The following is a 16,904-nucleotide window of genomic DNA, read 5'->3' on the forward strand; positions in this document are numbered from 1 at the left end:
TGTGTGTGTGTGTGTGTTTCTTTAGAGGCTTGAATGAAGCTGTGTGAAAGGATGTTTACCTGAGTGAGTGTGTGTGTGTGTGTGTGTGTGTGTGTGTGTGTGTGTGTGTGTGTGTGTGTGTGTGTGTGTGTGTGTGTGTTGTATGTGTGTGTGTTGGACTGTACATCCCAAAGTATGTATGAATTTTCCTATCAGTATGATCAAGTGTGGTGAGTCTTGATTGTTGATGAGAGAATGGGAGTGTGAGAATTTTTGGGACTGTGTGTGTGTATGTGTCTATGTATTTGTGTGCGATGTGTGAGGAGATGGATGCCAATTGTGTGTGTGCATGTATGTAGAGCATCCCTTTGGTAATGTGGTGCATGGGCCTTAAGGAGAATACTAGTGTGGTCAGGTCTGATAGTGCTAGTGTTTGATTCAGAAGTGTGATAATGAGACAATAGTGAGCTCTTTCTAATTGTAGCTATACCTGCCTCTAAATTATATTTTCTTATTGCACTAACTGCGCAACCTGCACTGGGCAGTTAGCATGAGGATTTTATTGTACCACAGGGTTTATTTTTAAGACTATCTGCAATATTATCCAGAAAACAAGTTCTGTAGAAATAAAATTACACTTACCTATTTATTTCTTTAAAGTAAGGGAATGCTTCTTAGTCAAACTTTAAAGCAAGCAAGTTCTTCACATGGAGGAGCTGGTGATAAATTTATTGTCTTCTTTGAATCTTGATTATTGAGAAAATTGCAAGTCATGGTGTGTTTGACAGCCGTACTAGTGATGTATATTTCTATATATAATAAATATGATTATTTGTTCTGTGAAATACAGATATCGATGAGTGCCAGCAGGACAAGGATATCTGTGGTGATCACTCCATATGTAACAATACAATAGGAAGCTATAGCTGTGCCTGCCAACCAGGATTCACATCTAGGACTCTCACTCATCAGTTCACAAATGCAAGCTATTCTAAATGTGATGGTAAGCAGGTGTGTGTTTAATAGCAATGTTTTTAGTTAGAAAAGTTATATGCATTGTTTTCTGTTAATATGTTTCTTTTTTGTCATTGCGATGTAATAAACTTTAACATGGGACTAATGTGTAGAAGCTAAACTCTCCCCAAATCTTTGCACTTTTCCTTATTAAGACAGAGCCCTACTTGCAGCAAAGGTGACTCAGCAACTTTAAGTAACTCAGCCATGCTTACAGCATTCCAAGCTGTCAAAACAACATTAGTATCACAAACCAACAAAAGAGGAAAACAAATGCCATGAACAACATACCATAATCATGCATGGAATAGAACTGATTTGTACGTTATCTTAACTGCATTCATAACTAAAGAAAAAATTTAACTACTCAAGGGACAGCCTTGCTTGACTCCCCTCCCCATCTTAATCATAGTAACTAGCCTGCAGTCCCAACAGAAAGAATACACATTGACTGGACACATTGTAAAAAAAGTGCAAAATGTAACAATTATGGGAATGAACAAAAGAAAGAAATTTTCACCGAAACAATGAAGCCAATAACGGTTTAATGCTCAATAGTCCACAAAAGTTACACTTGGATGTCCACGAACAACTAAGCGCTTTCGCCAAGGTTAAAAAAACATAGGCATCTTCAGAGTTGTTCATTTACAATGCATTCTCCCCTTTTATATAATATCAATTTCATTAATTAACCAATCATTCAATAAAAATTGACAATCATTAAAGACACAGTAAAATGTTGACTTACACCTAACTAATATTTAAAAATACTTATCAATTGTCAAATGTGATAGACCAACATATATAAACACAAATATAACACTTTAGAATGTGCTTTAAACTTCAGTATTCACTAATACTTCTATTGTATATTATTCTCACTAAACAATCATGTCTACTGATATATAAAAATATATATAAAAATATATATATAAAAAATTCAAGTTGTACTTTCATTGCCTGTTGGTAAATAACATATAAAAATAAATAAACATATGAGATTAACATGCATTCTCCTATCCTGAAATAACACATACATCTTTTTATAAACTACCCAATGTTGTTCTGCTTTATTTTTAAAAAAGGCTTTATAGAAATAAATTCATTGAGCCCTGACAGACTTGTTGCATTAGTCCGTATTTGCCACATGGACTCATGTGCCTCTAAAATGGGCTCCCAATCTCCACCCCACTTATTTTCAATGATTTTATCAATGACAAAAAATAAAAATTTACTGAAGTTAACATACTGCCTAGAGTGCAAATATAAGGCATTATGTAGGTCCTTATTTTTAATAGCTCTTAGATGTTCGCTAATCCTGTCCCTTAATCAACGGATGGTCTTCCCTATGTAGAAACCAGGACAGGAAAGACAAGTGGCCACGTAGACCACTCTCTTGGAGTTGCAATTACATTTACCTGGACTATTCACTGAGACACCTAATAACATTAAAAATATTATTACCCCTAATAACATTAAAAATATATTGGAGGCACAATATGTTGATTTCAGTGAAGTTTCTTATATGTCCAAGTGTGAGAATTGTAGGTATTGTAGGTATATCAACAATGGTCCTTATGTGGACATCAGTGGGTTTGGTGTCTCAGTAAATTGTCCAGGTAAATGTAATTGCAACTCCAAGAGAGTGGCCTGTGTGGCCACTTGTCTTTCCTGTCCTGGTTTCTACATAGGGAAGACCACCCGTTGATTAAGGGACAGGATTAGCAAGCATCTAAGAGCTATTAAAAATAAGGACTTACATAATGCCTTATATTTGCACTCTAGGCAGTGTGTTAACTTCAGTAAATTTTTATTTTTTGTCACTGATAAAATCATTGAAAATAAGTGGGGTGGAGATTGGGAGTCCATTTTAGAGGCACATGAGTCTATGTGGCAAATACGGACTGATGCAACAAGTCTGCCAGGGCTCAATGAATTTATTTCTATAAAGCCTTTTTTAAAAATAAAGCAGAACAACATTGGGCAGTTTATAAAAAGATTTATGTGTTATTTCAGGATAGGAGAATGCATGTTAATCTCATATGTTTATTTATTTTTATATGTTATTTACCAACAGGCAATGAAAGTACAACTTGAATTTTTTTATATATATATATATTTTTATATATATTTTTATATATCAGTAGACATGATTGTTTAGTGAGAATAATATACAATAGAAGTATTAGTGAATACTGAAGTTTAAAGCACATTCTAAAGTGTTATATTTGTGTTTATATATGTTGGTCTTTCACATTTGACAATTGATAAGTATTTTTAAATATTAGTTAGGTGTAAGTCAGCATTTTACTGTGTCTTTAATGATTGTCAATTTTTATTGAATGATTGGTTAATTAATGAAATTGATATTATATAAAAGGGGAGAATGCATTGTAAACGAACAACTCTGAAGATGCCTATGGTTTTTTAACCTTGGCGAAAGCGCTTAGTTGTTCGTAGACATCCAAGTGTAACTTTTGTGGACTATTGAGCATTAAACCGTTATTGGCTTCATTGTTTCGGTGAAAATTTCTTTCTTTTGTTCTGTTGTTATAGGTCATTGACCAGTTGCACCATTTTTACAAATTATGGGAATGAACTGGTCTGTATATAAAAAAAAAAGTCTTGGGTATTCCCCATGTCTGAGAACTCCCTATAGTCACATGTATAACAACACTTGACAAAAGTACAGTTTCTGCATTTCTAACATATAATACCACTTCTGCAATCCATTCCACAGTCGTAATGCCCCCGATCCAAATACCCCTTGCATCCATTGTTTTAACAAAATCAGAACCTGGAGCATAAAGTGCACATAAATATGTTTCAATAGTCTGTTTGCTAATGTCATCAGTTCTAAAATGCAATATAATTTCCGTTTCAACTTGAAGGTATATCCAGATTCTGATAGCATTAAGACTTCATATCTTGGCACTACACCATGTAATAAATGTAATATGTGCGCCTATATTACAAAAGACTTAGATTTTGATGTACCAGGCCTGAACTATCAATACCATTTCAAAGTAAAGGCCACATGTGACACTACCAATGTTATCTATTTAGCTACATGCCAAAAATGTGATGCCTACTACGTAGGCTTGACATCTAGAAGATTAAAAGATCGTATCTATAATCACATTTATGGTACAACAAAAGGTCCTGGTCAAAGCAAAGCCCAAAGCACAAAGTAATATTCCTTAACGCAAATTTATTGTGGAAAGACAACAAGCGTTTTCGCTACTCCAAAAGAGAGAAGCTTCATCAGAGAAGTACAAAAAGGGCGCCAAAACCTTTTTGAACCTAAGTAGCACTTGGTACATTACATCACTTCCTTTCAATAAAATAAGACAATACACTTAAAAGGGAAATACCAAGTGAAAGAAACAAAAATACATAGTAAAGTAACTCATCAGTTAACAGTAACACAGTTTATATACATAGAAAATGTTTGAAAGTAAAATTAGATAAAGAGGTTTTTAGTAGATGTAAAAACAATATTAATGAAAGTTGCCTAAGCAACTCAAATCCAGTGGATAATTAGATCAAGAGAATAAATATAAAACCATAAATTTTTTAAAAATATAAAAGTAACTATTTGTTGATTTGTAATAAGGTTAAGATAAGTCAGCCCAACTAGTAAATAAGGGCAAACAAGAGCTGAAAAAGTGTTCTCAATATAAGCATCATCTCAGAAATGCCTTGAGTTTAAGAACAGGTGCAATATTGCAATTCTCATTTAAACCCGGGTTATTAAAGGCATCAAGTTTCAACTGCCATTCCAATTCACGGTTTTCAAGAACCAGTGAAGTAGGGCCACCTCTAATGGATACTGGTACATGATCAATGCCCATGAATGTGAAACTGTGCCCTGGGTTACATGTAACGTGCTTAGCTAATGCGTTTTCAGTTTTACCTTTTTTGATGGCGTAGCAATGTTGGTAAACACGCTCCTTAAATTTTCTGTCGGTTTTTCCGACATAGAACGCAGGGCAACACACACAGAAAGCAATGTACACTATAGACTTTGTTTCACAGTTAATTTTAAATTTGATATCAAATTTCCTATCCCTAATAGAAAAGGTGGAACCAACACGAATTACATTACACCAGTTGCACATTCCACAAGAAAAAGTTCCTTTAAGTCTATTGTAGGGATAAGGATGTGAATAAGTATTCCTCTGTAACAGTTCCTTTATGTTCTTTCCCCTTTTATAAACAGCATAAGGTCTAGTACCTAATTTTTCTAATAAGAGTGGATTACTTTCAATGAAAAAACTATTTTTCTGTATAATCCTCAAAATCTGATTAGAATTACTGTTGAAAGTGGTGATAAAACTCAAAGGGGGGATGGTCAAGCCTTGTACAGTAGTTAACCCAACTGTTGTACCTGGATTACTCATCTCTTCTTCATTAACGACAAGTTCCTGTACAGTTGTTCCTACTCCCTTCTCACAGTTGAGGAGAGGCTTAAAATAGCCATTAGATCTCTTAAGCTCAACCTCACTGAATAGAGTCTCAAACATAACCTGAGGGTAACCTCTATTAATAAATAGTTGTTTCAAGAAGTTACACTCAGAAATGAAATCGGAAAGCTTGCTGCACATCCTTACTGCCCTCACCAGTTGACCTTTAACAATAGCTCTTTTTTGTTTGTAAGGGTGAGAGCTAGAATAGTGTAAAAAGGAATTGCAGTAAGTAGCTTTCCTAAAATGGAAGATTGAAGACTAGAAATAGTTGAATCTTTAGTCAATTTCACGTCAAGATAGTCAATGCTTTCCTTAGAAAAATTATAAGTAAACTTGAGGAAAGGTGTAGTTGTATTTAAAAAATCCACTAATGACTCTGCTAGTGTGGCCTCACCTTCGAAGAGGATGAAAACATCATCCAAAAATCTCGTGTAATAATGGATGTGTTTCATCCAATCTGGGTTGTTGAAAAGGAAGTTTTTCTCCCAGTGTGCCATAAAAAGGTTGGCAACACTGGCACCGCAAGGTGAGCCCATTGCCACACCTTGAGTTTGCAAGTAGATAGAACCATCAAAGGTGAAAAAGTTAGACGTGAGAACTATATCTAATAGTTCAGTGACGTTGTCGATCTCAACCTTAGGTGCTTTAAGTTCATTAAGGAGTAAACAAATCCACTCAACCACTTCTTGGTGAGGGATTGAGGTGTACAAATCGACAACGTCAATGGTGAGAAAGTTGTAATGATTGTTAAAAGGAATACTATTAATATTGGTCAAAAAAGACCAAGAGTCCTTACAAATGCTGGGTACCAGTTTAATGTATTTAGAGAGCAAAAAGTCTACATATTTAGAACATGGATAGGTCATAGAAGATCTTCCATCTATTAACGCTCTCATAGGGGGGTCACTACTATTCTTGTGGACCTTTGGTATTCCAAACATTACCGGTACTTTTGGTGAAACAATATCTATATATTTGTATGTGTCCACATCAATTCTTCCCAAAAGGTAAATGTCCCTAAAGTAACCTCTAAGTCTATTTGAGCAACTGTTCATTTCATTCAGTGATGCTGGTCTATAAGCTTGAGAATCAAGAACCTCAAACATGCTTTGAGTGTACTGATCATTTTCAAAAATAACTAACCCACCCCCTTTGTCCGGTTTAATAATTCTCACAGGGGAAGCACATAAGTTGTTAAGAGCTTCAAATTGGACCTTAGTGATGTTAGAAGTATTTTTTGTACTTCTACAAAAAAAGTCCAAGTGACGAACATCAAGTTCGCAAATGTTCTCGAACATTCTTAAACCAAGGTGTAAGGGTGGGTTAAAGGTACTCGATAGGGTTAGTGAGTTGTTCAGAACATTCACCTCATTGTTGAAAAGCAGCCTTAAATTGAGTTTTCTGACATAGCATTTTAAATCAATCAACAATTTGGCTACATCAAACTTCTTAGAAGGCACAAATGTATTACCTAGTGCCAACAGTTCGATGAGTTCAGGTTCCAGTAACAATGATGTGAAGTTATAAACCTTAAAATCACCTCTACTATTAAAAAGAATATTAGGTGATTGGATATTTTCGTCATTGTTACTAGGACTAACTATCTGTTCCAGTTCCTGTTCCTGCCCTTGTTGTGTGTGTTGTTGTGTTTCCCTAAAAAACTGGAATTATCACTAACATTGTAAGTGGAATCGCTAAGGTTTATAGAATTACTAACATGGCCTTCAGGACCATCAGCCTTTTTGCGGTTCCTATTACTACGTCTAAGACCACCTTCCTGTTGAACAGTTACCGCTGTGGAATCAGTAAAATCTGATATAACACCATTTCTATTAGCATCAACTTTGTTGATAGCAAGGTCATCATTTACATTTTGACTATTAGCTTTAGACAGTTGAGGGTAGGCCCTATTTTCTTGGTATGCACATCTGTCCCTAAAGAGTTTTTTAGACTTATTAGTCTTAATCTTGCTCATAAAAGCATCAACACTTGAAAAAATGCGATTGTAATCAAACTTAAACTTGTAAAAGTCAATATGCAATTTGATGTCATTGTCCAGTAAGTTGACCTCATTCGTTAACTTCTCAATGTTTAAAACATAATATTTAATAATAAGTTCCAGTAGCTGTGCCCCTTGTTTTTGGAACAGCACAACCAAGTCAGTTAGAAAGTCAGAGTCAGGAATTAAGTTAGAAGGAACAAACCCGTTCCTCAAACCCTTAGGGACAATGTCTTCGTTAAGGCATTGTCTAAAATAATAAACTTCCAACTGTAATTTTCTTAGTTTAAGTACCTTATTATCAAACAGCTTCAGCTTGCTTAGAATGTCATCTTGTTTAGTTAGGGACACAGATGTCGGCACCGGTAGATCCTTCTGTAGAGGCTTTAGGAACACAAACAAGTCCCCAGTGTCGTCAATCCAGTCGGCCAAAGAAGAAACACCAATAAGTGCAGATCCGTTGGTATTAGAAACAGAAAGTCCATTCTGTAAAGCTGCATTTTGAGCTGTTTGATTATCCAAAGCGGGTTCTGTACGCACAGGCTGTGCTGGCGGCAAAGAACACTGTTCAGTGTCTCCCGTACGAGCAGTTCCCTTTGCGCTAGTTGAAGAAGTTGGTAAAGAAGTAAATGCGTGCACCGGACGTCTTTCAATGTGATCCAACCGCTCATTCAGCGAGTCGAGTCTCTGGGACACAGCCAGAAGTAATTTATTAATATCCACATTGTCTTTTGGTTCAGAACCGAATAAATTAGGGCTTTTTGGGCTAGGCACAAGATCAGAAGCCATGGAGAACAAACTGTTAAAAACCTGGAAACAAGCAAACAAACTGGTACAACAAAAGGTCCTGGTCAAAGCAAAGCCCAAAGCACAAAGTAATATTCCTTAACGCAAATTTATTGTGGAAAGACAACAAGCGTTTTCCCTACTCCAAAAGAGAGAAGCTTCATCAGAGAAGTACAAAAAGGGCGCCAAAACCTTTTTGAACCTAAGTAGCACTTGGTACATTACATCACTTCCTTTCAATAAAATAAGACAATACACTTAAAAGGGCAATACCGAGTGAAAGAAACAAAAATACATAGTAAAGTAACTCATCAGTTAACAGTAACACAGTTTATATACATAGAAAATGTTTGAAAGTAAAATTAGATAAAGAGGTTTTTAGTAGATGTAAAAACAATATTAATGAAAGTTGCCTAAGCAACTCAAATCCAGTGGATAATTAGATCAAGAGAATAAATATAAAACCAGAAATTTTTTAAAAATATAAAAGTAACTATTTGTTGTTTTGTAATAAGGTTAAGATAAGTCAGCCCAACTAGTAAATAAGGGCAAACAAGAGCTGAAAAAGTGTTCTCAATATAAGCATCATCTCAGAAATGCCTTGAGTTTAAGAACAGGTGCAATATTGCAATTCTCATTTAAACCCGGGTTATTAAAGGCATCAAGTTTCAACTGCCATTCCAATTCACGGTTTTCAAGAACCAGTGAAGTAGGGCCACCTCTAATGGATACTGGTACATGATCAATGCCCATGAATGTGAAACTGTGCCCTGGGTTACATGTAACGTGCTTAGCTAATGCGTTTTCAGTTTTACCTTTTTTGATGGCGTAGCAATGTTGGTAAACACGTGTTTATAATCACATTTATGAAATGAGGAAACTGATTTTAACTAATGCTTTAGCTAAACATATCAGTATGTATCAAGACCATAGTTTCAAATTTCGAGTAATAGAGGTTGTCAAACAAATTAAAAAGAGAGGAGATAACATGACCCACTTAGAAAATGTTGAACTTCAATGGATCTTGAGGTTAAAGGCTCATATAATACCAGGACTTAATAGTACAATTAGTATCAAACCTGTTTTGGCTTTGCGATAGTAGGTTCTAGTAACAACTTGTTTTGAGTTGAAGATCTTACATATATGATGGACCCAGTTGAAGTTTTCAAAGATTTTTAAAGTTTTTTAATGATTTTAATCCACTTAATTTGTATATTTATATATATATATTTTTTTTTGTGCAGAATTAAATATAATAATAGAGCTATCTATTGTGGTTTTTTAGATCACAACATTTGTATTTTATGGGGACATGCATTGTTGTTTGAGTACTACATTTACTTATTTTAATTAACTATAGAAATAATTAGTTTATAAATATGTGTATTTTTTGTCTTCGTAAAGTTATCAAATATTTAAGAAGACAAGAGTTTTATAGAACATTTGATCCCCTGTACTGATGCAATAGCTTAGTACATATATCTTTCTTTGTTGGGCAGTAAAAATATGTATGTTTTTCTAAATAAGAAGTTTCCCATATTTACTCGATGAGAGGGTGATTTTCAGTTGTAGTAGATTATTTCTGTCATTATGAATAGATTCTACTATCTATCCTTCGGAGATTATTATCTAATGGTTGCTGGTTTTAATCATGTTCTTTTTATATATATATATGTATTTTTCTAGGTATGCTATCATGTTGCTTTAAATGGCAACAGCTAAATTAATTGACTGATAATTAATTGTAAAGAAAAAGTGGGAAATTAAGTAATTTAATAATTTAATTACATTATTGGTATTCCTATAAAAGTGTATGAATTTTTTAATTTGATTGTAACCTGAAGAAGCATACTTGGTTGCATGCGAAAGCGCTTGTTATTCTTTATAATAAAATAGCTTTTACTACATCGTGGTGATACTTGTTTGGTGTTCCTGAGACTATATTTCAGAAATACTATAATTTTCCCATTTTAGAAAATCTGTTTCTTCATTAAACAAACAAATCAATAAATATAAAGGTTAAGGTCTGACTTTCAAAAACTACATTTGAATGAGTTAAATGAATGATTAAATGAATACCTGTTGTGCGAAAGCCCAATAGCTTCAGAACAATGTAGCACAAAATAGAACTCTTCATTGTAATGCCACAACAATAGAGTTGCAAACTATAAAATTATTCCAGGAGGCTTTGATTGAGAAAACTACCTTAAGGGGGTCAATCTTAAATTTCATTATGTTGGTAATGGTGGTTATATCGAAGAACAACTGGTTTGTGTTTGAAGGGGAATACTTTAGAGAAGTCAAAGTTTTAGCAATGGGGGCCAGTTGTGCCCCATTGTTTGCTAACCTTCTGATGTATTCCTGGGTCTTGGCTGTTTTGGAGATGGCATGATTCATGTACGAGTGGATGTGCTTGTACAGTGCTTTAGTATAGGATTCAGCAGTCAGACTTTCAGTTCCCATCTGCATGGGTGTCCTGAAGTTTGTAACTTCTGACTTGAGTAGCATGAAGGTGGCTTTGGTGAAGTTTTTTTATGAAGGTTTCCTTACTGTGGGGTGGGGGTGGGATGTGGATGTCAAAGGGTGATTAGTTTATGGTCAGACCTGACCAACGAGGGGGTGACCATAGGTGTGGAGCATCGATTTCCCATGTTGGTAATCACCACGTCTAGAATATTGGAGCCCCAGTGGGTCTAAGGATTAATTAATGCTCTTTCAAAGTTCATATCCATTTGTTCTTGTCCATTAGGTGTTAATCCCATCCCAATAGGGGTTTGTATTAGTCTCCCCATTGTGACTGAACATACCTTCTTATATCATCTACTTTATAGGGGTGGTACTCTCTGGCTAAAAACATGCTAGCTATATTGTGAAACATCTAACAGCTTTCAAAGCCTTTGACACTTATAGTCTGCCACTGTTTGTCTATGCAACAGCTAACAAAGCTGTAATGCATTTTCACTCCTACACTTTTTTCTCTATGTAGTAGTATATTGAAGGAACTAAAACTCTAAGTCATATACATAGATTTTGATCAGGCCACCTGTCTCTTCACAAGTCAGTTATTGCAAGTACTTACCATGAATGAGAATATTCCATTCCTGATCTGCACTTCACTCTGTTCTTGCTGTGAATTTTTTAGTATAAATATATATATATATATATATATATATATATATATATATATATGTATATATATATATATATATATATATATATATACAACATGATTATGATTGGAATCCAGATCACAACTCTTTTAAATGCAGAAGCCTTAACATGGAAGGTTTACACATTGAGTTAAGTCTTTCCAATTCATAGAGTTTGTGATGCCCCAGGACTGGCCCAGTAATCAAGAGCCTCAATCCTTACCACTGCAGTGGGGAATGTACACACTGGGAGGATGACATGAACACACAGAGTAAAGTGCAATTTCCCTTAAGAGCACAGAGAGATCACAGTCAGTTTGGGGCTGGTCTCTCCCTCTTTCTCCAGATCCCCAATAAGACTCCCCACTGGCACAGCTATAGAGTTGAGATCTCAGATGAGTGGCCAAGCTAAGACCTCCAGCACCCTCTCTGTCCAACCAGTGCTTTGTGTCCCTGCCCAAGTAGCTGGCACACACACACACACACACACACACACACACACACACACACACACACACACACACACACACACACACACACACACACACACACACACACACACACACACTTTGAGAGTTGATTTATATGCAAACACACACCTGTAAAAAGCTAGCACAAGTTTACTACCTATTCCCCCTTCTGCCCAGAAGATAAAGTAGTTCTGACTGCCACCAGCCACTACTTGCCAGCTACTTTAAGGCCCTTAACAAAGGGTGTCCAATTTTGCTCTGTAATGTCGCTATTAATCCAAATGGTAGTTTGAGCAAGCCAGGCTATTAGGAGTGGCTTGTACGCTGCCACCAAATAGATATGGAAGTACTCTAAGGGCTTAAATATGTCTAAACAGACCTGCCACAACTGAAAGTCTTAAATATATTTAATAATAAATAATCAAAGAACAAGAGAAAAATGGAAGTCATGATGTGTTTGACAGCTGTACTAGTGACATATATTCCTATATTTATTAAATACGATTATTTGTTCTGTGAAATACAGATATTGATGAGTGCCAACAGGACAAGGATATCTGTGGTGATCATTCCATTTGTAACAATACAATAGGAAGCTATAGCTGTGCCTGCCAACCAGGATTCACATCTAGGACTGTCACTCATCAGTTCACAAATGCAAGCAATTCTAAATGTGATGGTAAGCAGGTTTGTGTTTAATAACAATGTTTTTAGTTAGAAAAGTTATGTGCAATGATTTCTGTTAATGTTTGTTTTTTGTCATTGCAGTGTAATAAACTTTAACATGGGACTAATTTGTAGAAGCTATACTCTCCCCAAATCTTTGAACTTTTCGTTATTAAGACAGATCCCAACTTGCAGTAAAGGTGACTCAGCAACTTTGAGTAACTCAGCCATGCTTACAGAATTCCTAGCTGTCAAAACATCATTAGTATCTGAAACCAATAAAAAAGGAAAATAAATGCCCCAAACAACATACCATCATCATGCATGGAATAATTCTAATTTGTAAATTATCTTAACCGCATTCATAACTAAAGAAAAACTTTTAACTACTCAAGGGACAGCCTTGTTTGACTCCCCTCCCGATCTTAATCATAGTAACTAGCATTAAGACCCAACAGAAAGAATACACTGGCTGGACACATTGTAAAAAAAGTGAAAAATATTGCAATTATAAGAATGAACTGGTCTGTATATCAAAAGTTTATAGGTTCATAGATTGGTACTAAACTAACTGCCCTTGTGAGCCATTTTAAGCCTAGCCAATTATTCCTTGTGAGACTCAAACCTTGCACTTTGTGTTTGTAAGGCTAACACCTTAACCATTAGGCCACCCTTCCAACCCCAAAAACATCTTGGGTAGGCCCATATCTGAGAACTCCCTATAGTCACATGTTTAACAACACTTGACAAAAGTACAGTTTCTGCATTTCTAACATATAATACCACTTCTGCATTCCATTCCACAGTTGTAATGCCCCGGTCCAAATACCCCTTGCATCCATTGTTTTAACAAAATCAGAACCTGGAGCATAAAGTGCACATAAATATGTTTCAATAGTCTGTTTGTTAATGTCATCATTTCTAAAATCCAATTCATAGAGTTTGTGATGCCCCAGGACTGGCCCAGTACTCAAGAGTCTCAATCCTCACCACTGGCAACAGTGGGGAATGTACACACTGGGAGGATGACAAGAACGCACACAGTAAAGTGCAATTTCCCTTAAGAGCACACAGAGATCACAGTAAGCCTGTGGCTGGTCTCTACCTCTTTCTCCAGATTCCCAATAAGAGTCCCCACTGGCACAGCTATACAGATGAGATCTCAGATCAGTGGCCAAGCTAAGACCTCCAGCACCCTCTCTGTCCATCCAGTGCTTCATGTCCCTGCCCGAGTAGCTGACACACACACACAAACTTTGAGATTTGATTTATATACAAACACAAACACACACCTGTGAATGGCTGGAACAAGTTTACTAGCTATGCCCCCTTCTGTCCAGACTATAAGGTAGTTCTGACTGCCACCAGCCACTACTTACCAGTTACTTTAAGGCCATTAACAAAGGGTGTCCAATCTTGCTCTGTAATGTCACTATTAATCCAAATGGTAGTTTGACCAAGCCAGGCTATTAGGAGTGACTTGTACAGTGTCATCAAATAGATATGCAAGTACCTAAGAGCTTAAATATGTTTAAACAGACCAGCCACAACTGAAAGGTTTAAATATATTTAATAATAAATAATAAAAGAACCAGACAATACTAAATATGTGTTCACAGTGACTTCAGAGTTCAAAATCACAGGAAATATTTAAACCAACATTGCAGAACAGTCTCAAGTAAATAATGAAAACATATAAGCTATACTTTACTACATTCTTATCTGAACCTAAAAGAGTTACTATGCCCTAAAAACTTATTTACAGAATAACACACAGGTAGAAGTGGTGAGTGGATGCCTCTAGGTCAAAAACAAGACACAACATGCCCTCGCTTTCTCTCTCTCTCTCTCTCAGAGAATTATTAAATTATTTTCTCAAATATTGCCACTGGGATACTTGTACCATGACATCACTTTTTGTCACCTGACTTCAGTTCCCAAGCTAACCTGCCTTTTGTTAGAAACTATCAGAATTTTAGCATCTCCCTGTGAAAAATACATATCTCTCAGATCTTTGCAACTGATGAAAGACATAAAACAATAAAGCACTTACAAGAAATGCAGAAGGCACCCTAGTTCTAGACATCCTAACTCCTTGCTGCACTGAAACTAACTTTTATAGAACAATAATAAAACAACTGAATTTCAACTATTTTTCTGAAGTTTTGCAAGTTAACCCCATATGTTGTAGTTCCCACTATTAAAACATATACATTTACACAAGTACAATAGTTAATATACATTTCTGTTCTTTAACAGTAAGGTACACTATGGACACATCCTTAAGCTTAGTACTTTACACACAATTTTGCACCAGCAGCTTGATACACACATAGCATACATTTCTAATATAGTGTTAACACAAACAACCGCGTCATGCTGGTATTCACAAATGACATATAACAACTTACAAAATTCTAGGTAGCTGGGCTGGCAGTATCCCCTTCTGCCACACTTCTATATAAAGCATATTAATATACACAAATAACATATAATTATTTACAAAATTCCAGATAGCTGGGCTGGCAATATTTCCTTTTGTGCCAAAGTTATCTAACACTGAGGTCTTCCCCACATAGGTGTCTCCGTGAAGACAGTGGTTTCGCTGGTGAAGCTGCATAATAATCAAAGCAAGGGAGCTTGGCTATTGCTAGTCATGTGCATTCCCCTGGAAATGTATGTGACTTCCAGGTTGTTCAGGTAAAATTGCATTCTAGAAGGAAAAAGTGATGGTGTTGACATTACAGTCAGCCATTCATTCCTATGGCAGTACTTGTGGTGCAGGTAGGTTGAGAGAAGATATGGGAGTAGAAGTATTGTTACTGTCTGTATCTGTGTAAATATGTTTGTGTGTGTGTGTCTTTAGAGGCTTGCACGAGGCTGTATGAAGGTATTTTTTCCCTGAGTGTGAGTGTGTGTGTGTGTGTGTGTGTGTGTGTGTGTGTGTGTGTGTGTGTGTGTGTGTGTGTGTGTGTGTGTGTGTGTGCGTGTGTGCATGTGTGCATGTGTGTGTGTGAGTGTATGTATGTACGTGTATATGAGAATGTGTGTGTGTGTGTGTGTGTGTGTGTGTGTGTGTGTGTGTGTGTGTGTGTGTGTCTGTGTGTGTGTGCGTGTGTGTGTGTGCTTGAATGCTGATTATTGAGAAAACTGCAAGTCCTGATGTGTTTGACAGCTGTACTTGTCACATATATTCCTATATATAATAAATACGATTATTTGTTCTGTGAAATACAGATATCGATGAGTGCCAGCAGGACAAGGATATCTGTGGTGATCACTCCATTTGTTACAATACAATAGGAAGCTATAGCTGTGCCTGCCAACCAGGATTCACATCTAGTACTGTCTCTAGTACAGTCACTCATCAGTTCACAAATGCAAGCAATTCTAAATGTGATGGTAAGCAGGTTTGTTTTTAATAGCAATGTTTTAAGTTACAAAAGGTATCTGCATTGTTTTCTGTTAATATGTTTTTTTTTTTGTCATTGCGATGTAATTAACTTTAACATGGGACTAATATGTAGAAGCTACACTCTCACCAAATCTTTGCACTTTTCCTTATTAAGACAGGGCCCTTCTTGCAGTAAAGGTGACTCAGCAACTTTGAGTAACTCAGCCATGCTTACAGCATTCGTAGCTGTCAAAACATTAGTATCACAAACCAGCAAAAGAGGAAAACAAATGCCAAGAACAACATACCATCATCATGCATGGAATAATTCTGATTTGCACATTATCTTAACTGCATTCATAACTAAAGAAAAACTTGACTCCCCTCCCCATCTTAATCATAGTAACTAGCATGCAGACCCAACAGAAAGAATTCACTGGCTGGACACATTGTAAAAAAGTGCAAAATATCACAATTATGGGAATGAACTGGTCTGTATATGAAAAGAAAAAAAAAAGTCTTGGGTAGTCCCCATATCTGAGAACTCCCTATAGACACATGTATAACAACACTTGACAAAAGTACAGTTTCAGCATATCTAACATATAATACCACTTCTGCATTCCATTCCACAGTTGTAATGCCCCCGGTCCAAATACCCCTTGCATCCATTGTTTTAATAAAATCAGAACCTGGAGCATAAAGTGCACATAAATATGTTTCAATTGTCTGTTTGCTAATGTCATCAGTTCTAAAATGCAACATAATTTTCTTTTCAACTTGAAGGTATATTTCAGAAATACCATAATTTTCCCATGTTAGAGAATCTGCTACTTCATTAAACAAACAAATCATTAAATATAAACTCTAAGGTATGACTTTCAAAAATTACATCTGAATGAGTTAAATGAATGATTAAATGAATACCTGTTGTTGAAATCCCAATAACTTCAGTACAATGTCACACAAAATACAACT

At 35.9% G+C, this 16,904-nt stretch overlaps 1 protein-coding gene across 1 annotated transcript in view; it reads left to right on the forward strand.

The window, feature by feature from the left end:
* The window catches only part of LOC122812216 (adhesion G protein-coupled receptor E1-like), a 1,201,768-nt gene that overhangs the window by 431,919 nt on the left and 752,945 nt on the right, over positions 1 to 16,904 (forward strand). Inside the window, exons 8-10 of the mRNA XM_044084558.1 lie at positions 830 to 982; positions 12,393 to 12,545; positions 15,770 to 15,934. Of these exons, the coding sequence (XP_043940493.1) occupies positions 830 to 982; positions 12,393 to 12,545; positions 15,770 to 15,934 (471 nt within the window). The remainder of the gene's footprint in view (positions 1 to 829; positions 983 to 12,392; positions 12,546 to 15,769; positions 15,935 to 16,904) is intronic.

The sequence above is a fragment of the Protopterus annectens genome, chromosome 9.part0 (assembly GCF_019279795.1).
Source record: "Protopterus annectens isolate FY-2018-M chromosome 9.part0, PAN1.0, whole genome shotgun sequence".
Lineage (NCBI taxonomy): Eukaryota > Metazoa > Chordata > Ceratodontiformes > Protopteridae > Protopterus > Protopterus annectens.